The following is a 20811-nucleotide window of genomic DNA, read 5'->3' as shown; positions in this document are numbered from 1 at the left end:
CTTCTTCGATTGTTAGCAGTCCTTGGAGCCATGGCTGGTGGTCCACAAATGAAATATTTTGCTAACGAAGAGGTGCAGGTTGGGGGAAGCAGAAGGGGAGTTGATTCACAAGAGGAGTTCTCTTACAAGAGCACCCCACAATTTTTTTTAAAAAAATCTCTGTATTTCCTTAAAAATATTAAAGCCCAGACATACACAATATAATAGCTATTGCTCTAGAACAACTGCAGACCCCTGATCAAGACCTTATATTAAGATTTAAACTGTTTATCTAAAGCATTTTCAGACAATCATGCACAAATTCTATAGAATATTTGTTTTAAAAACCACACACATCCTTGTGGAGGTGTTCAAATCCTTTACCCTCTTGTGCAGGGTGTTAACCTGAGATTGACTTAATATGAGGAAAAGAACAGACTGTTCCCTCCACACAGTGCTCCAACTCTAAGGGTGAATGAAATAACCCACCCAGCCTTTTGAACTCTTTTCAGACTCTGTCCACTGTATGCTTTTGCACGTACAAAGTATTTGAAACAAACTACTGTGGCAAATTTAAAACACTGCCCAACAATCTGCATTGTTTTCTACTGCACTGGAACAATACATTTATTGCTCTCCTAGCAGTCGTTAGTTTCCCTGGGTAGTTTCTTGCGTAACTTTCACCGCCTCCCGTCACAAAAAGACGCTGGCCATTACAGTTTTGTACACAAACCCTACCGGAATTATGGTAGGTCGGCAAGAGACGCCCTAGAGACTGATGTCTGTACTACCTCATGTTGCTTACGAACTTGCCGCTCTGACAATACTTACTGCAATACAAAAGCAAAGCTCGGTACATATAGTTTGTGATGGAATGCCACATACTGGCAGGAAAAGGAAATGAACAATCACTGAAAATCACCCCTGAATAGCTAGATGAAGAGTATTTTAGACACTGAAGTGAAGAACAATACCACAACCAACATATATCTGATTACGGTGTGGAATCTCTCTTTGTAGCACTCGTTTTACTCTCATAGATAAGCTTGTGTTTCTGAGGTTTGAGGAGCAGCAGAGATGTTTCTAAGCTTGCAGTGAAAGAAACCTAAAGCCCCCTTTTAATAAAAAGGCCACTACACTCTGCCATCAGCACCTCAGCCTCATCTCCTTTCTCCACTTTCATGAACAGCAAGTGCATCCCATCCTTAACCTGAAATTTTCCTTTCTTCAAACAGTGAAGCCCACAAACTCTAATTCTGGTCTTCAGCACATTTGCAGGATGGGAGGGGGGAGGCAGAGCCGTCAGTCCCTGTAAGCAGCCCAAACCCTTCCATCTGGGTTAACTTGGGTTACCTTCTATGACTCAGGATTCTAGCAGGCTTAACCTTTATAACAAATTCTTAGCTCTGAAACAGACATACATTGACTTAGGTGACAGCTAAGGAATGCTCTGCTTTTTTGTTTTGGCCCCAAGCTTGTCCAGAATTGGCTGTATCTATGGATATTGCTACTTGTAGATAGAAAGTTTTCATGTAAGTATGGATACATTTTTCTGAACCTCAGTAATAAAAGAGCCACTGATCTTTCACTCTGGAGTTGATAGGAACTGCTTTTTGAGAACTTCCGATGGGGAGCCTATTACTTTGATTACTTTTTTTATAACCTTCCATTCAGGCACTATATCTACAATATACCTCTTCAAAGTCCACATCCACTGAGGTTTAAATATCATTTACAATATTTAGCAAACTCATAGGCAGCCACCCTACATCTCTCTGCATACAGTGGATAGATTCTCTTGGCCCAGAATGAGTTCACTAGCCTTAAAGACGAAGCTCTGATTGCTAATAGAGGTACTCCGCTTCTTGCTTTGTACAGCTGCGACATGTATCACCTAATCCAGATGGATATTGATGGTTTGAGGCTTTTAACCCCATGTTGGGGGTACTACACAATAATGCAGATTTACTACATCTTCTTGTGTGGTCTAGGTGTACTTCAGTTGCCCTATGAACACCTAGACCATGCCATAGTTTAACCTAGTAATAAGGGCTGGAGCTATTCTAAGCACCATCTTATCTGCATGAACAGCGCGATACTGGAGCTAACCGGAGAGTCCTTCAGACTCAAACATTCCACCAGCTGAGGTTATGCTGACAGCAAGACTCTCTGATTGACTGGAAGTAACGACGGGTTTCAGAGCAGCAGCCGTGTTAGTCTGGATTCGCAAAAAGTAAAGGAGGACTAGTGGCACCTTAGAGACTAACCCATTTATTTGAGCATGAGCTTTCTCAAATAAATGGGTTAGTCTCTAAGGTGCCACTAGTCCTCCTTTTCTTTTTGGAAGTAAAGAGATATCTCTCACAAAAGATTAGCATGGCTTTTGCATAATTATTGATGGAGACAAATTAGAAAAAAGAGTGGTGCTCTCTGGATCAGACACAGCTGATTGAGAAGTCTTCCAGGAGGAACTATTAATGTTCAGATGCAAGGATTTTTTTTTTCAGTCTGCCTGCTCCAAAAATGCTGACTAAAGCCAACACATTTATTTGGAGCATTGTATTTTTTATTCCCATAGCCAGGCATGCTGGGTACGAGCAGAATAATCCCTTGGGCCTACCAATGCAGCATTTGGATTCCTTCTTCTGGAAGTTCTCTGACACTAAGGTGACAGGCACCAGTACAAAATCTGAAGTTCAGGGTTTTTTGCCACCTTGTTATCATCCTTAGATCCAAAGTCATCCATGGGCAGATTTAAATGATCAGATTCTACGACTCTAGGATAAAGACTCCATTCTCCTTAGTCTAACCCACATCTGCTCAGCCAGTCTGCCCTGATATTGTGCTTCTCATTAGCATGCAGGGAGGAAACATACCAGATTTGTTTCTCTATTAAAGGATCTGGGATCTCATCCTTCCTCTCTTTTTGGCCACCAGATCCTTTGAATAGAGCCTCTGGGTCCTCTCCTTCCCAGGGAGGAGAGGACATGCCTTCAATGGAGAAAGCCAATTTACTATGCACCCTCTTGGAGAGGGTGTGTGAGGTCTTTGCCCTGTTTGAATATGGTCTGCACAGCTCTCTCTTATCTAACTGAAAAAAGGAGAATAAACACCAATCTACACTGGGACACATCTGATCACTGAAGGGAGGCTCTTGTGCACTAACTTCTCTCTCTGCCATTACTTAGCATTTTGCTGGGTGGGAGGTATGTGCTCTATTTGGACTGAGCACCCCATGTGGGTGGGGAGTCAGAATGATCTGTGGGAGCAGAAAGGGCCCACTCAGAACAAGAAGGGTAAAGAATATCTAATCTAGCCCAGACTGAGTAATTCCCAGATGGTCTGAAGCACTACATTAGGAGTCAGCTACATGGGACGTTTCTGAGGAATAAATCGCCACCACAAAATGTCCTAGCCACCAGGCCTACTTGCAAGGGAAGGGTGATCCCCACTGAGGAAAGCCCAAGGGGAAACACTCCTGTTTAATTGTGAAGATAAATGGATGAATGGCTAGAGATGAGTCCTAGGGCCTCTCACTGTCCTTCTCCAGGCTGAATCAGTGTCTGCCGGCTTGGTCTCTTTCCAAAGAGTAGAGAGAAGTCCTGGACTGGCTTTTGTGCTGAACCAGGGCTGCTGCTGCAGAGGGTTTCAGTGGCCTTTAATCTATCTGCCCTTACCCTACTGTTCCCTGCATGGGAAAGGGCTGTCTGACACTTCTCCTGGCTTCTTTGTCAGTGGTGCTCTGTTTTTCCCTGGGAAAGGTAAGCCCAAAACAGTCCCTCTGGGGAGAAAGTGATATGGTGCAGAAGATGCAGAGCTCCCCTATGCACTCCACAGGGTGGAGGAAGAAAAGTGCAAGAGGAGAAAATCTTCCTTTAAGACTATTTCCTTGGCTGCCTTGGTTCCTTCCTTTTAAAGAAGCAAGGTGGGGACAACCCACCAGAGTGCATAACGAGATGGTGGCTTCATACAAAACAAACCAACATTGTTTATTCACCCTTGGGGCTTTTAGCCCTAAAAACAGCCAATTAGTTTGACTTGAATTTGGAAAATCCAATCTGGAATCCTGGATACCCTAACTTTGGCAGCAGGTGGTCTGATTTCTGCCTACTTGTGAGTGTGGAGACAAGAAAAACTGAGGGGTCTCTTCAAGAGGAGAGGCTAGGGATGCTTTCAATGACTAACAAGTGTGACTGTCTCCAAAGCTGCAAGCAGGCTTAAGGCCTTACTGAAAAACATGTTCTTAATATTTTACTCACATACAATTTCCTAGACATTTAATGGTTGCATTTCACTGTGCTCCCTTCCAGATGAAAACAGCGGTATTTGCACTAATAAACTATTGTTTCCTTTCCAAAGAGCTTTTTTTCTCCAAGTGGAAGAAATCCGATTAGGATAGTTAAAAACACTTCCTCTGCCTGCCCCTGAGGAACTGCTCTCTCCAAAGAGTTAGTAAGGAAACAACAAACAGGAGCTGCATTTTATATTCATGCTTTATGATTCTACGCAAACTGAATAAACTTTATTTCTTCACTTGCTTCTGACAAGGCACCTAGCCCCTGCCATTTTCATTAGCACTCCCTCTGGACACACTTCTGTTTCACTACTCATTTCATCACCAAGGACAGCAACTACTCATTTATGCTCTGAATCTTGTTTCTGCAAAGACATTAGTCCTGTTGCCAATTTAAACGAACTATCTTCCAAAAGGTATCATTAAACCAGGAACGAAAGCTTATTTACTAAGAATCTAGAAATGAAAGATCTCTTCAGTCATCCATCATTCAGTCAATGCAAAACTATTCCCTACTGTAAGTTTACTAGTGTTCTGCCAGCCTACCGTTTATTTTGCCAACAAATGGATCTGCCACCACTTCCTCCGAGAGACTATTCAACTGCATAATAAATGGAACTGTTGGGAAGTTTCTCCTAAGATCAGCCTAAATTTTCTTCTTCCTTAATTTCATCCCTGTCTACTGATATTATAATACTAGTTTTGCTTTCCTAAGTAATTCCTCTCCCTCCTTGATATTTACAACTTGCAGGTATTTGTAGCACTGTGGCACATTAGTCTCAAATTCTTCAGCAATACCAACCACTTTCTATAGGGCACCGGCGTCTTGTTCTGCAGCCAAGTGGACGTTCCACGGCAGCATGGAATGCAGACAACTACCCAAGAACATAAAGGTTGGGGGAAATCAAATATTATGAGTACATTTACAGGTTTGTATTTATTTCCTAAAAATGTACCTTTCCTATTCATTCTCCTTATGTTTAACTTCTGTCCAATTTCTAATTTGCTGTAGGATCAAGTATTGGTGCAACATAAAAAAACCAGAGGGCCTTGCCACAGCTTTGAAGATCAGTGTATTACCCCATCTTCTCACTGCTATGAAGGGGCTGACGCTCTGTTCTCCTTCCTGGCTGCTGGCATGAAAGGATTGCAGCACAGTAGGTAGAAAAAGGGGCTGCCTGTAGATAGGATGCTTGCTTATATTTGCAAAGAAATGTGAGTAGGCCCAAAAAATTATTTCCTAAAAGCAAGCTTCAAATAGTCACGTGAGACCTCGTAAAACGTGAGTAAAGTGAAGTGAGACAATTTAAAAGCAAGCTGGAGATAAACAAACCCCAGGTCATGTTGTAAACATGTTTTGGTCCTATCTGGCTTATACAAGTGTGAGCTGAAGTGTTAATATTTTGGAAAATGCTATCTATATTGATAGTAATTGGTACTGCATTTACGCAGATACTAATTAAGATTATGTTTAATGTTAAACAGCCAATGAGAACGAAAATATTTAATTATGATAACAGAAATACAGATATGCTAAAAGGTGGATTCAACGTTAACTAATTAAGGGGCAATATTATAATTGATTATAAAAAGGACAGCAGGCTAATTTTAGATTAGGCATGCCCATCCACCATCAAGATCCCTTAGAGAAAGGATTATACCCATTCTCCTCATTTAGGGACTGATCACCCCTAAATGCATCATTTCATCTCAGAATATGAGTACCAGTGCAGTGTATGGTTAGTTTGTAATGCCTGTTTGCTTAACTACCTACTTTATAGTAAATAAAGTTTGCAATTTTATCACTTACTGGGTCATTCGCAGTCCTCCACTAAATAATCTGTAACCACTCTGAAGGCTCAAACCTTAACGAATTAAGTTTGCTTTTATTCCTTATTTTTAAAATTACTAATTGGGAACACATAAATGTAAGGTTCCAAAGAGGGACAGGCTGGAGAAAGATGATCATGGGGAGAAGGCATCAAGTTGGTGAAAAGGAAGCACGGACTTAGGGGTGGGGAAGCAACAGCAGGAAGGGAGATTATGCATTCCAGGAGCAAGGGCCAGAAAGGTTGTATATGACACATTATATTTTATCTACTGGCAATAACGATTAAACTTCAACGGAGCTACGCCAGTAGAGAATTTGGCTCCTAATCGGTAGAAAAAAGAAGCAAGAGATTCCAAAACACTGAAAATTCTACTATGTGGCTCAAGTTTTTAATGAGACAGAATCTTTATAATCAAGTTATTTAAGCCTCTGAACACAGAAAATGTGCTTTCATTGTCAGCCAATATATACATCAAAGCACAATTCCACAAAGGCCACAGTATCTGTTTAATGGACTTTTTTCCTTCTTTCAAATTTTAAATGGCTATGTAAGACATCAGACTATGATTCCTAATAAGTGAAGGACTGGAGGAACCATCCCTAGTACAGAAAAGGGTAGTTCACTCTGTTCTCATTTTAATTTTTGTCCCCTCCGCAGAGATTGCCAGTTGGGATGTCGTCCATAGTTCACTATGAACCATACTGAGAACCAACTACTCATTTCATATAGTCCACTAAACATCTTTCCATGATACGAACCAATGTAGGGCAAATATGAGCTGACAAACTGGGATGTGAAATGTCCCATTTACAATGCCCTGGGCCATCCAATCTCCTGGTTTTTATATTATATGGGTACCTCTTCATCATCATCCTCATCTTCAACATCCAGGATCCCCGAATCCTGTTCAGACATGGGGCTAGTGTTTTTCACCTCCAGATCTGAGCTTGCACAGACATCTTTCTTGTATTTCTTTCCACCACCTATCCTGGGATGCTGAGATACGATATTATCCAGGTTTCTTTGCTGCTGGGCCTAGAACAAAAGCAGATTTAAAAGTTATGATGACATTCAATGATTTATTAGTTTGGATGAAAAGATGTAATCGTTCAGAAAATGCTACAAATATGAGACAAAAAACAAAACAAAAACCCACACACACATGATGGAACTGACAATTTATTTAACATATTTTCTAACCTAGATATTCCAAACACCAGAAGACTCATTTCAAAACCATTCAGGTGATTATGTATTAATGCAAACAATATCATGACCGTTCACAAATCACAATTCCAAACCCATCATGCTGCCATATTGATCTATTTATAACACCAATGGAGAGATATTAGACCACAGGCCATGTGGTGACTGTCACAGGATAAATTAAAGGGCTGACTTAACTGTTGGATATGTTCCTCTATTCAACCCATGTGAACAGAAAGCCCTCCACATCTGGACCCCAGAGATTCCTGAAAGCATTTTTGTGGTACCCCAGGAGAATGTAATTGTGCACTGTTAATTTACATGATCTGTAAAGGTACCCAACTGGAATTCTCTCAGTGAGATAATAACCAGGATTCAGTACTGGAATGGATGAACCAGTAGAGATCCCTTCACAGGAAAATTGCTATATGATTCTATGATCTTGATCTGTAGGAAGTGTTACAACCAAAGGTTTGTTTCTAGGGAAGGATGTTATGCAAAAAAAAGCACACATCTACTAACCTGAAACTGGGTGTGGATTTTCTTTTTATTAGTGAGCATAGTATCTGTGAGAGACAGGTAAATTGCTTAGCCCCAAATGCCAAAGTATGTTGTAAGAGGGCTTAAATTCAAAACTGGGATTATACATAGGTGTTACGCTGTCCTATACACAACTGCAAAGCCCCGTTTAATCTGCCACAAAAAAAATGCCTGCCCAGCAGTAGAAGAGCTGATGCTATAGATGTGGACTGATATCTTGCTACAAGTAGAACTATATCAAGTATTGCCTAAACATGAAAACCCTGTTGGGATACACTGGATTCTCCAGAATGTCCTTCCCAAAAGAGTTTTTGTTTGTGGGTTTTTTTAAGTGTAGGTTTTCCCCCTTTCAAAAACAGATTCACCTCATACCTGCACTGACTCCCTGTGCCAGATTTAATTTCAACAGACACCTATGTATTTAACTGCATCTCTGCACCAGTGAAAATCCCACTGGCAACACATCACGCATGGGCAGGATACACATAGAGCACTCTTATTTATTTTGAGTAACTCAATACACAAACTTTGGAGACAGAGGACTACAGAACCAAGGTTTCGGTTGTTAGCGAGAGCAAGAGTGATATGCACTCTACATTAATGCAAGACCCATTAGAAGGGAAAGGGCACATGTTGATTATATACGTTTCCGTAATGGGGGGAGAGAACAAAAGGTTTCCAAAATCCAAATCTGAAGGCATATGCTTTAATGAATGCATTTTGTAAAAGAGTGCATGGATGTAAACTTTCTTTTGCACGGTTTGCAACACTAGGCATTGCAGCTGTGTGATACTGTGAAAAACACGGAAGAGAACCGGATTAGAAACCAAAAGATTAATTTAATCTATTGCCACTGCCCAAACTGAAGGAAAAATCAGGCAAACAAACAAACTATATAAATAGTGAAAAGCAAATTAGAGTGGTTAAAGATTTTGCTTTTAAACATCTAAGGTGTCAGTATAACAAGTAAGGAATGTATTTTTAAAGTATGATTTTTATTTTGACAGAGTCTCTTTAATGTCAGCTCCTTTTTAAAGCCTGGTTGTGCAGAAATTTGCAGCAGACAGAATACGGTTATTTTATCCATATTACAGAGATAAGGCTCTTTGAAGCCCATATATTCGCATGCTACATCACTTTATATTTGATGCACAAAATACCCCAAGATCTGCTTTACGTCACGAGACTAACATACTTTTATGATGTACATACATGTAACACAATCTACTCATTCTTAATAGATAAATGCAACTGTTTAAATCAAAGGATTTTAAAAAAAAAATCACAGTTGGCACTGGACGTCATTGCCTAAGAAAGTAGAACGATGGAGTTAAATGCTAAATGCCTGGGAGCTACTTATTGTACTGTGCAGTAGCACAATCTTGACCTCTAGTGGTTGGAAAGCAGCAGAAAAAAATAATTAGGTTAAGCTTCAATGAGAAGAGAAAATAATGATTGGGCTGAGATGAGCAACAAACAGCACAGAGACCATTCCAAAGAGACCTAAGAGTGAGGCTCAAGGACAGATTTTAGCAAGACTGTCCCAGGCAAAAATCTGTCCATTAGCATTGCACAAGAGAAATCCTCCTGGTGATTGTGACACTTCAAACAGGATGAACAACTGGGAAACAGAGAGGCAAATTCTGCACAGAGTCTCTACTTTACTAGAAGCTCTACTCCATATAAACCTATTGCAACGTCATATACCAAGGATTAGGAATCAAAAAGGGGACTATGCTTTTGTTCTTTCCAACGTTCAATCCTGGACTTGTTTCTGCTTTCAGATACTCTGATTCAAGCCAAAGCAACTCATCTGAAGTGAATGAAGTCCTCAGACAGAGACAAACACCTAAAAGATCTCTATCAAGCATTCTTACAACTATAATACCCACCTGCGGAAGTGAAGAAACAGATTGATAGAGCCAGAAGAGTTCCCAGAAGTCACCTACTACAGGACAGGCCTAACAAAGAAAATAACAGAACGCCACTAGCCGTCACCTTCAGCCCCCAACTGAAACCCCTCCAATGCATTATTAAGGATCTACAACCTATCCTGAAGGATGACCCAACACTCTCACAAATCTTGGGAGACAGGCCAGTCCTTGCCTACAGACAGCCCCCCAACCTGAAGCAAATACTCACCAGCAACCACATACCACACAACAGAACCACTAACCCAGGAACCTATCCTTGCAACAAAGCCCGTTGCCAACTGTGCCCACATATCTATTCAGGGGACACCATCACAGGGCCTAATAACATCAGCCACACTATCAGAGGCTCGTTCACCTGCACATCCACCAATGTGATATATGCCATCATGTGCCAGCAATGCCCCTCTGCCATGTACACTGGTCAAACTGGACAGTCTCTACGTAAAAGAATAAATGGACACAAATCAGATGTCAAGAATTATAACATTCATAAACCAGTCGGAGAACACTTCAATCTCTCTGGTCACGCGATTACAGACATGAAAGTTGCGATATTACAACAAAAAAACTTCAAAACCAGACTCCAGCGAGAGGCTGTTGAATTGGAATTCATTTGCAAATTGGATACAATTAACTTAGGCTTGAATAGAGACTGGGAGTGGTTAAGTCATTATGCAAGGTAACCTATTTCCCCTTGTTTTTTCCTCCTTCCCCCCCCCCCCCCCGATGTTCTTGTTAAATCCTGGATTTGTGCTGGAAATGGCCCACCTTGATTATCATACACATTGTAAGGAGAGTGATCACTTTAGATAAGCTATTACCAGCAGGAGAGTGGGGTGGGGGGAGAGAAAACCTTTTGTACTGGTAAACACCCATTTTTTCATGCTTTCTGTGTATAAAAAGTTCTTCTATACTTTCCACAGTATGCATCCGATGAAGTGAGCTGTAGCTCACAAAAGCTTATGCTCAAATAAATTGGTTAGTCTCTAAGGTGCCACAAGTACTCCTTTTCTTTTTTTGAAGTGCTAAAGTGAACTGAATGTAAATGATACCAAATTGAAGCCTAAGGTTTCTATGAAAATCTCCCAGATTTATAGAATCATTTTCCCTCTTACCCTTTTTAAAAAGAGTATAAGCAAAATTTTCTCCTAATACAAAATTTCCCATGAAACGTTAGTCTTTAAAAGATCCTAAAATGGGCAGTTCAAAGAAAAATTGTATAGGAAATAAATTAGTGACATTGGTCAAATGAGAGGGGAAAAAAATAACTCAGTGGAGTGAGCATGCTGAAGGTAAATGAGTCTGCACTTCCACCCTCTAAGCTTTAAAAGTATTCAATAGGTTTTAGCATATTAAGCTGAAATACAGAATTAATAGCAAGAGAGGCCATATTACCCAAAATCTCTCCGAACAGAGATCAGGTGATACTCCCTCCCACCGTGCACCACTCGTAGGTGACTTACCTTTATTTGGACAGAGTGCAGGTAATTATGTTTGTTTCTGCTAATAAGTGCAAAAGTATATTTGTTAATTAGTGAACACTAGACAGGTCTGAACCAAAATCCTACAACCAAACAATGTCTCTCTAACAGGAGGGGCAAACCCCCCCAGACCTGATTATTCCCAAACCTGGAAGTTCTAAGCCGAGATTCAAACCCAAACTTTCCTGAAGTGCAGGTTGTTTGGATTCAGCCTACTAGAGAAAAAGGAATTTCAGCAATGAATTCAGATCCGAACCCAGCTCTGAGGTTCTTAATGTGGTTTTAGTCCAGGCTCATCTTTATTAAAAAGAATTTCTCCTTGTATTCTCTATTCTACCACTGCAGATCCACGAAAGGCAGTTAGAGAGATTCCCATAATGACTAAGAGCATCTCCTCATGTAAGAAGCAGCTGTATGCTTTTATGAATTACACACAAGTCTCCGATCATAAAAATAAAACGCTGTTCAGTGCTACATTTCCTAAAGGACTAACTCTTACTTCCTTCACTTACACCAAAAAACAAAAACCACCACATACATTACACCTAACGAAAGCAACACAGCCATAGCTGATCACTTTGAAGTACATTCCTGTACTGCTACAGTGCTCAGTCTTGCTAAAACACTGATCTGATGCTATGTTAGCTTGCATTTCAGCTATGTTAAAGACATTCTTACAGAAACGCGACAATGAAGTTGAGAATTAGTTCACAATGCTAAAAGAAACAGATTCTCTTAGATCTGTAATCTAGAAGTTACACTCGAGCTCTATAAAGTACATGCCAGAAAAAAAAAAAAAGATTTGCTTTGTGTGTCTGTGGGGTTTTTTTTTTAATCTTGGCAAGACACAAATTGTACTGAAGTGACCTGTAAGTGAGAAATATCAAATTTTCTGAAGACTTGGGTGAAGTCACCAAGGTTTCAGTTTCACCTTGCGCGAGAGAAAAGCAGGGAGAGGCCCAGAGGAAGCTGCTATGGAGAAGTGTGAGTTTAACTGCCAAGGAGCTCCATTGCTGCCTGCACCTTACACACACATGCACACGTGTGAACACACTGCCGTCCCAGGCTCTGGCTGGGAGAAAGCTGGACAGTATGTTTGACATTGCACATAAAGGAAGAAAAATGACCTGCATCAGAGGCACATTGGGATTTTAATGTTCTGTTTCACATAAAGGCATCTGTAGGGAGCCCAATGAAGAGGCACACGTTAGAAACCACATCAAAGCGTAAGCGACACTCCAGCAGGACCTCTGAAAATTGGCCTGGGGCCAAGGTGGGGGGCCCTCAAAAAAACCCTTTCCTTTTGGTGTGGTTTACATGAAAGCAAGTGCATTTTTCTATTATTCTGTAGAACTGCCTCTATTACACAGAATTATCCATCTCTGTACTCTCTGCTTAATGTGACAATAAAAAAGAGGGAGGTTAAGAAACAAATGTCTGTTCACAACGCACATTAAATTTAACAACCCACGTAGTTTAAATTCCCTTTAAGCACAGTCATTTTCATCTGCTCACAAGGCTAGTGCAGGGGCAGGCCAATTTCATTTGTGCATACCAACAGCTGCGCAACTGACCTGATTAGGCAAACTACAGCCCTTCTAAAAAGAGCACCTGTTGGGGGAGGTGGGAACTGGATGGCTCGGGTAATGGGATACAGAGCCTACCACCCCTATGTAGCAGGATCAAAACCAGGTCACTGATGACCTAAATGTGTTAACCATCAGATGACTAGTCACTGCTCTATGGTCTGAAACAGGTTGGAGATTTCTGCTCAGTTCCACAGTTGGAAAGTGTCCAGCTAAACTAAAAAAAACTCACACAACTGACACTAACAATCCTCCTCCTTGGTAGGTTGAGAGAGACCACAGATTGAAAAGACAAGGAAAATAAGCGATCTTCCCATTCTCAGTGCTTGTCCACACTGGGAAGCTATTGCGAAACAAGCTTGGGTGTGAATTTAAAGCACAAGAGCTATTCCTCATTAAATCCCAAGATGGGCACACTTATTCCGCACTGATTTCCTTTTCGCAGCTTGGCTTAAATCACTTCCAAAGTGGACAGCTATTCTGCAATTGCCATTCTTGTCTATTTCGCCATGTCCACAAACACTTACAGGTGACACCTCCCAGCCAGAATAGAGCAGCATGGGGTAGTGCTAAATTCTCAGTGAAGGTGTAAAAGGAAAAGGATAGTTACCCCCCCACACACAAAGATCACCCTTAACTAACAGTTCATAAACAGAAAAGGAGTACTTGTGGCACCTTAGAGACTAACCAATTTATTTGAGCATGAGCTTTCGTGAGCTACAGCTCACTTCATCAGATGCATACTGTGGAAACTGCAGCAGACTTTAGCAAGTCTTCAAGTTCTGGAGTTCAGCCTTGTACTTTTAGCTTCCAGATCAAACTCGCATGAAAAGTAAGATTTCAGGTAAGTGTAACTACCTGGGAGACTTACAACGAACCAATGGGTAGGGATATGCTACGTGTCAGGCCATGAATTCCTTTATTCTTTGCCTGACAAGGCCCTAGCAATGTTTTCCTTTTCAAATATATCAGCAACTTTAGGAACTAACAGTTTTAAACAGCAACACACCGATTTTTTTGTATTGGTTTGCCAGCGCTGAGGGCAAAGCATGTGTCATCTTCACTCCCATTGCTTCCACCCCTCAATGAAACTGACAATGTTTACTTTAAAATAAAGAATCTAATTAGCTCTTTCCTGATGAGATAGTAGATATGGCACAGCAAAGCACGATTTATTATTTAAACAGGGCTGAAGTATTGTTGTGGTTAGCTTTAGTGGTTTTGATTAGTTACTGAACATTTGCTGCTGTGATTGTTTTATGGACCCCTCTAATGGACTGAGATGTAGAACTTTAAAGAATATCCCTAGGAATGGAATACATATTCCTTAAAACAATATTAAAAAAAGCAGACTAGCTACAGGGGAAGAAAAAAGAAAGTGAATAAAAAATGATAATGTGGCTGGCTCTCTGCCAAAGAACCATTTGAAAGTTATAAAATCACTCTCAGATCAGATCAAAGCGTGTATTATTACTGCAAGGTGTAAACTCAACACATCAACACAGCTTCTGTTAAGTTTCAACTAAAATGCAATCACTTGTCAGGACGATAAGAGTTTTTGCCTATCTGCTTTCTCAGCACTAACTGGTTATCATGGAGTGCAATTTGTCCAAAGTAAATCTGACAAAATTCACCATCAGTGCAGGAAACGGGGCCCAAGAACGTGATTTTTACTTGATGTTTGGTCTTAAGAAGAATTTTGAAAACCCTAAATCACTGAAGAGTAAACACTCTCCAATACCTCAATGTTAACACCAAGGACAGATTCTCCTGCAAATTCCCACTCTCCTCTCCCCAGTAACGTGATCACCACACCCTCGCCCATCCCATTGCTGAAATCGAGATTGTGACGCTGATTCAATACAAGCAACTGCAAATACTGTACTCAGTATGGTATAATAAATGTGCACTGTTCATGTAGACTTTCCGGATCAAGCATAAAAAGAAAAGGAGGTCTTTTGGCACCTTAGAGACTAACAAATTTATTAGCGCATAAGCTTTTGTGAGCTGTAGTCTCTAAGGTGCCACAAGTACTCCTTTTCTTTTTACGGCTGCTACTCTGAAACCTGGATCAAGCATGGAACGGACAACCAGGAATCCTGAGTTCTTTTCTCAGCTCTGTTACTGACATCGTTCGTACCCCTGGGCAAGTTTTTTAACCTCCCTCTGCCTCATCTTACCCATGTATAAAATATAGTTACTACTACATATATCCTCATAGGGTGTTGTAAGGATTAACTAGTTTAGGTTATTTCAGGGTTATGAACATTTAAAGCTCTTTATAATCACTGAATACTGCTCACCTGTTCTCTGGGACACCTACTATAAAACAGTACGTAGAGAGATTGATTCTAGTAAGACTCACTCAGATACTAGCTAAGGGGTCGGCAAACTTTCAGAAGTGGTGTTCCGAGTCTTCATTTATTCACTTTAATTTACGATTTCGCGTGCCAGTCATACATTTTAACGTTTTTAGAAGGTCTCTTCCTAGAAGTCTATAATATATAATTAAACTATTGTTGTACGTAAAGTAAATAAGTAAAAACATTTTTTAAATGTTTAAGAAGCTTCATTTAAAATGAAATTAAAATGCAGAGCCCCCTGGAGCGGTGGCCAGGACTCGGGCAGTGTGAGTGCCCCTGAAAATCAGCTCGCATGCCGCCTTTGGGCTGTAGTCCACAGAGAACATATCCTATGCTAAAATGATAAACTAACTCTCAGCTAAGAAAAGCAGTTAAGTACTATAGGTAAATGTAGAATGAGGCTTAAAGAAAAACAGGTTTTAAAAAATGAGTCCTTTTTCAAAGAAGCAATGGAGATTTATACCCACTGATGATCTGACCCCAAGAACGAGCCACCTGCATGTGTGTATCAGAAGTAACCAGGCTAATGTTATGTAATTGTGTTTATCATACATATGCAGAAGGAACAGAGGAGCAGAGAATTAGAATTAGTTTACTGCATAAATGAGCAGACCCGAAACAGTAGTTGATGCAATGCTTTGTCAGGTTTCTCAGATGTACGATTTAACAGGAATAGAATTTGGTTGCTGGAGAAAAATATCCTGACAATGTCAATATTCAGATTTGATTTTTTTTTAATCCCAAAACGTCTCGTTGTTGCCTTATTACCCAAAGCAAAATAGTAGCGTGCTCAGTTAAATAACTGCTTATGAATATTAATCACCACTAACAATTTCAAAGTTCATAATCAAAGATGTTTCTGAGCATAAACAGCTGATGAAGTCTCCTGCTCCCTGCAGCACTGTTTACTCTGCAGTTGTTGTTAGTACTGTCTTTTCAGAGAACACAGAGCATGCAAAAATGCACAGTGTCTTTGCTGAGATTTAATTATGGCGCAAGGCATATGTGAGAATACTTTTTTCCTCTATCTCAGTCCCAGTTAAATTCATCAGAAGGAGCAATACATAAAAATAATAAGAGCAACTAGATAATCTCAGCAAAAAAAATGGTAACCAGTTCAATGATTCCTTTCCCATCCAAAAATGGTTAACTTGTGCCAGAATAGGGGTATGGAACAGCTTCCGTATTAGGAAAGATTAATAAAACTGGGACATTTCAGCTTGGAAAAGAGACAACTAAAGGGGGATATGATAGAGGTCTATAAAATCAAGACTGGTGTGGAGAAAGTAAATAAGTGTTATTTACTCCTTCTCATGACACAAGATCTAGGGGTCACCAAATGAAATTAAAAGGCAGCAGGTCTAAAACAAATAAAAGGAAGTACTTCTTCACACAATGCACAGTCAACCTGTGGAACTCTTTGCCAGAGGATGTAGTGAAGACCAAAACTATAACAAAGTTCAAAAAAGAACTAAATAAATTCATGGAGGATAGGTCCATCAATGGCTATTAGCCAAGACGGTTAGGGATGGTGTCCCTAGCCTCTGTCTGTCAGAAGCTGGTAATGGATGACAGGGGATGGATCACTTGATGATTACCTGTTCTGTTCATTCCCTCTGGGGCACCACGGTCAGAAGACAGGATACTGAGCTAAATGGACAATTGATCTGACCAATTATGGCCGTTCTTATGTAATAGACAGAGAAGCAAGGATGGGTTAAGCGCTTTCTTCTCCATAAGGGACTATCAATAGCCTTGTAAGTACTTCTGTGTTTAAATGTGCTCCTGATGGGACAAATGTAAAAGCCTTTTTTATTAGAACCGTTAAAAAGAAAAGATCCACACAGGAGGTTTGTTTTCCAGAGATTGAGAGCAGTAGAGTAAAATCGCAATTCAAAGACTGAAACTCTCTCTTTAAAAGACTACTGAGGAAACACACTGCCTCCTTTCTACAATCCTTAATTTAAATCTTGCTGTGGTCTAAACACTCATATTACACGGTCACCACACCTAGACACTGAAACTTAGCAGCAGGCAGCCAAAGTATGACCAAAGCAATTTAGTTCTCCTAAGTTAGCATTAGAAGAGACTCCCAAGTCTTGGAGCAGTGCTTCTGAGACTGAAATCCTTAAACCTTAACATTCAGAGCCTTTAGGCAGTTCCACTGGAAGTGGTATGTGCCAGCCCACACTGGTAAGAATAACTCTTGCCTCAATCATCTTTCTTTAGGATTGTTAGTACAACTTACGGCTTTTCCATTAAAGTTACCACTATTAGGAAGTTTATGGCAATTTACAAAAAAAAAAAAAAAAAAAATTCCTTGCAACAGCCCTGTCAGAAGGTTGAAAGATGCTTCTTCAGGGCAGGGATTGCATCTTTGTATATGTTTGTAGGCTGCCTAGTACAATAGGCCCCAATCCTGCACAGGGCCTTTGGGCAGCACTGCATATGCTTTAAAAAAATACTACAGTACAAACTCAGAGTTATGAACTAACCAGTCAACCACACACTTCATTTGGAACCAGAAGAATGCAATCAGGCAGTAGCAGAGACCAAAAGAAGCAAATACAGTCCAGTATTGTGTTAAACGTAAACTACTAAAAAAAATAAAAGAAAAGTTTAATAAAACAATTTGACAAGGTAAGGCAACTGTTTCTGTGCTTGTTTCAATTAGATTAAGATGGTTTAAAGCAGTGTTTTACTACTGCATAGTAAAGGTTCAAAGCTGTATTAAGTCAGTGTTCGGTTGTATACTTTGAAAGAACAACCATAACATTTTGTTCAGAGTTATGAACAACCTACTACTCCCAAGATGTTTTTAACTCTGCGTTTCTACTGTAAGCTATGTAGATGTCTCCTCTTGTAAATTGGGTGTGCGAACGCACAGAGGTTGAGTGACTCACCCAAGGGCACAAAGCGAGTCTGTGACAAAGCCAGATTTAGAACTCAGCAGTTCCCAGGTCTTTGCCCTGTGGTTATTATGATAAACTACTCCAACCCTCAAAAAATGTTTTGCTATTCAGTTAAGTTTTGCTCATATCTTGGCCACTACTGTTTTTGGTTTTTTTTTTTAAAGCTGCCTTTTCTCAGATCTTCAAAGCTGCTATGCTTCAAATACCCTCTGTGTGCCTTGTCTAGGACTTCACAGATAAGTTTCCTTTCAAGATCCTGTTTTTGTTTCCATTTGTCAGTCTGGTTTTGTTCTTAAAAAAAAAAAGTCTGAGAAACCAGCTGAAGACAACATTTTGCATGCCTCTCTTGGACAGTCCTGATTATCCTGGAACAGAGAAAGATATGTCTGGATATGAGAACTATTCAAGGATGATGCCTTGAGAAGTAAAGTCATGCACAAAATGCATGAGATATTGTCTGGCCTTTCCCCAAGGCAGTCTACAAGTCTGATAAGTGGGCATGTAAGTTCTGGGAGGCAGACGTCCTTCAGCATAGTTAAGCAAAAGTTCCCACAGAGTCTAGATTTTGTGTCAGAGATCATATGTGATGATCCGAGAACGGGTTCCATAGCTGGTCTTCAGCCACATCAAAGCAATCTGCAAGCTACTGTGAAATTTAGCCAAAGGGATGGATGATGATCTCTTCTGGCCTCACATCATAAGAATTAAAAATGTTGCAGGATATATATTCACTAATGGCTCCTGGTACAACCTTGTTAATGTCTTTCCCTCACCTCTGCATTAATGGTTCATCAGCTCCATGAATTGCCCAGCTGAGGCACTTTGCCAGTGTCAAGCCCATTAACAGCTCCTAGTGCCCTAGGTGCACTGAATCATAGGACTGGAAGGGACCTTGAGAGAGCATCTAGTCCAGTCCCCTGGCAGGACTAAGTATTATCTAGATGATCCCCGACAGGTGTTTGTCTAACCTGCTCTTAAAAATCTCCAATGATGGAGATTCCACAACCTCCCTGGGCAATTTGTTCCAGTGCTTAACCACCCTTGCCACAATTTAAGCCCATTGCAACTTGCCCTAGCCTCAGGGGTTAAGGAGAATAATTTTTCTCCCTCCTCCTTGTAACAACCTTTTACAAGTACTTGAGAACAGTTATCATGTCCTCTCTAAGTCTGCACCCCAGACTGTTTATGCATATTCTTTTGCTAATTGGACTCATTCTCAGTGCCTTTAGCCTCAAATCATACGATGTCAAACACAAGCTTCAGCTGTGTGTCAATCCACTTCTTACTGTCTTCACATCAAAACTGGATGCCTTTCTGGAAGATAAGTTTCAGATTAGCAGCCGTGTTAGTCTGTATCCGTAAAAAGAAAAGGAGTACTTGTGGCACCCTAGAGACTAACAAATTTATTAAAGCATAAGCTTTCGTGAGCTACAAGATAAGTGTTAGCCAAACAAGTTACTGGGGGCTCAGTAGAGGGGTAAATAGGTGAAACAATGGCCTGTGTTATGCAGGAGGTCGTACTCAATTATCTAATAGTCCCTTCTGGCCTTCAACTCTATGAAACTACGAAAGAGGTTTATAACTCAGATTTTGTATTACGCCTATTTGAGGTAAAAAAAATATTGTATACAAAGGAGATGACAACCATGATAACAATAAACCTCGCACTTCTCTTTAGGCATGACAAACTTTTGATAACAATAACTATTTTGTAATTAGAAAAGGAGGACTTGTGGCACCTTAGAGGCTAACAAATTTATTTGAGCATAAGCTTTCGTGAGCTACAGCTCATTTCATCGGATGCATTCTGTAATTGCTATAATAGCCATAAATTGGAAAAAATGAATTAAAAACACAGAGGAAGAAAAATAATATGAGGGAAATAAGGAGCATCTCCTTATCCAAGCAGGCTGACTACAAGGGATGTTTAGTGGCATATTATGTTTTTTCATTAAAAAATTCTCATGTAGAAGAAGCTGAGAGCATTTAACTTTTGTTTGGCTCATTTCTTTTCACTTAAAATCCACTAAGATTTCTAAATGAAAGTTAAAATATCTTGTTAGACACACCTATTTTCTAAGCAATCATTCTGAAAGTTTAAATAGTTGGGCTTTCCGAGAAGGAACACTGGGAGGAAAAATGGCAGAGCATTCATAATAAAAACTGCATTACCCTGCACAAACCCATGGTCTCTCCAAACTATCCAGTCAATTAGACTTTCAGAAAACAAAGAATGTATTTGTTCACTCAACATTCTGGACAACTGTCCGCCATATCAAAGGATGTTTCTAACAGAAACTTTTCCCCTAAATTTGTAATTGAGTATATCATTTGTACTTCAAATATTAAGGTTTTTTAAATTCTGCAACATTGTGAATACATGTGGATAACCCAAGACTTGAAATTAACTCAAATTGCCCTTGTAAATTCACTTCAAATTTATCATAATTTCTCCTCACCTAACTTTTAACACTTGTGGAAGAATTTAATTGGAGCTATTCACATTAAAAATACATGTACAGTTCACCCTCTATCCACAAGTTTCAATAATTCTCATTAAGAATTACAATGTAAATGCCAGTTATTTACTGAACATGCTCTGCCCTCTACAGGCTAATATGTAAACTATATAGAGAATTGTATTTTTTAATTATTTTGGCAATGCCATAGGTGTGCATGGGTCT

The 20811-nt window shown here is 40.0% G+C and overlaps 1 protein-coding gene across 4 annotated transcripts in view; it reads right to left on the bottom strand.

The window, feature by feature from the left end:
* EXOC6B (exocyst complex component 6B) overlaps positions 1-20811 on the bottom strand; it is a 449711-nt gene that overhangs the window by 242552 nt on the left and 186348 nt on the right. For all 4 annotated transcript variants that reach the window (XM_077816057.1, XM_077816058.1, XM_077816060.1 and 1 more), the window contains one exon: positions 6964-7140. In XM_077816057.1, the coding sequence (XP_077672183.1) occupies positions 6964-7140 (177 nt within the window). The remainder of the gene's footprint in view (positions 1-6963; positions 7141-20811) is intronic.

Source organism: Eretmochelys imbricata, chromosome 4 (genome assembly GCF_965152235.1).
Source record: "Eretmochelys imbricata isolate rEreImb1 chromosome 4, rEreImb1.hap1, whole genome shotgun sequence".
NCBI lineage: Eukaryota > Metazoa > Chordata > Testudines > Cheloniidae > Eretmochelys > Eretmochelys imbricata.
The sequence above is the reverse complement of the archived record's forward strand: the minus strand, read 5'-3'. Positions and strand labels throughout refer to the sequence as shown.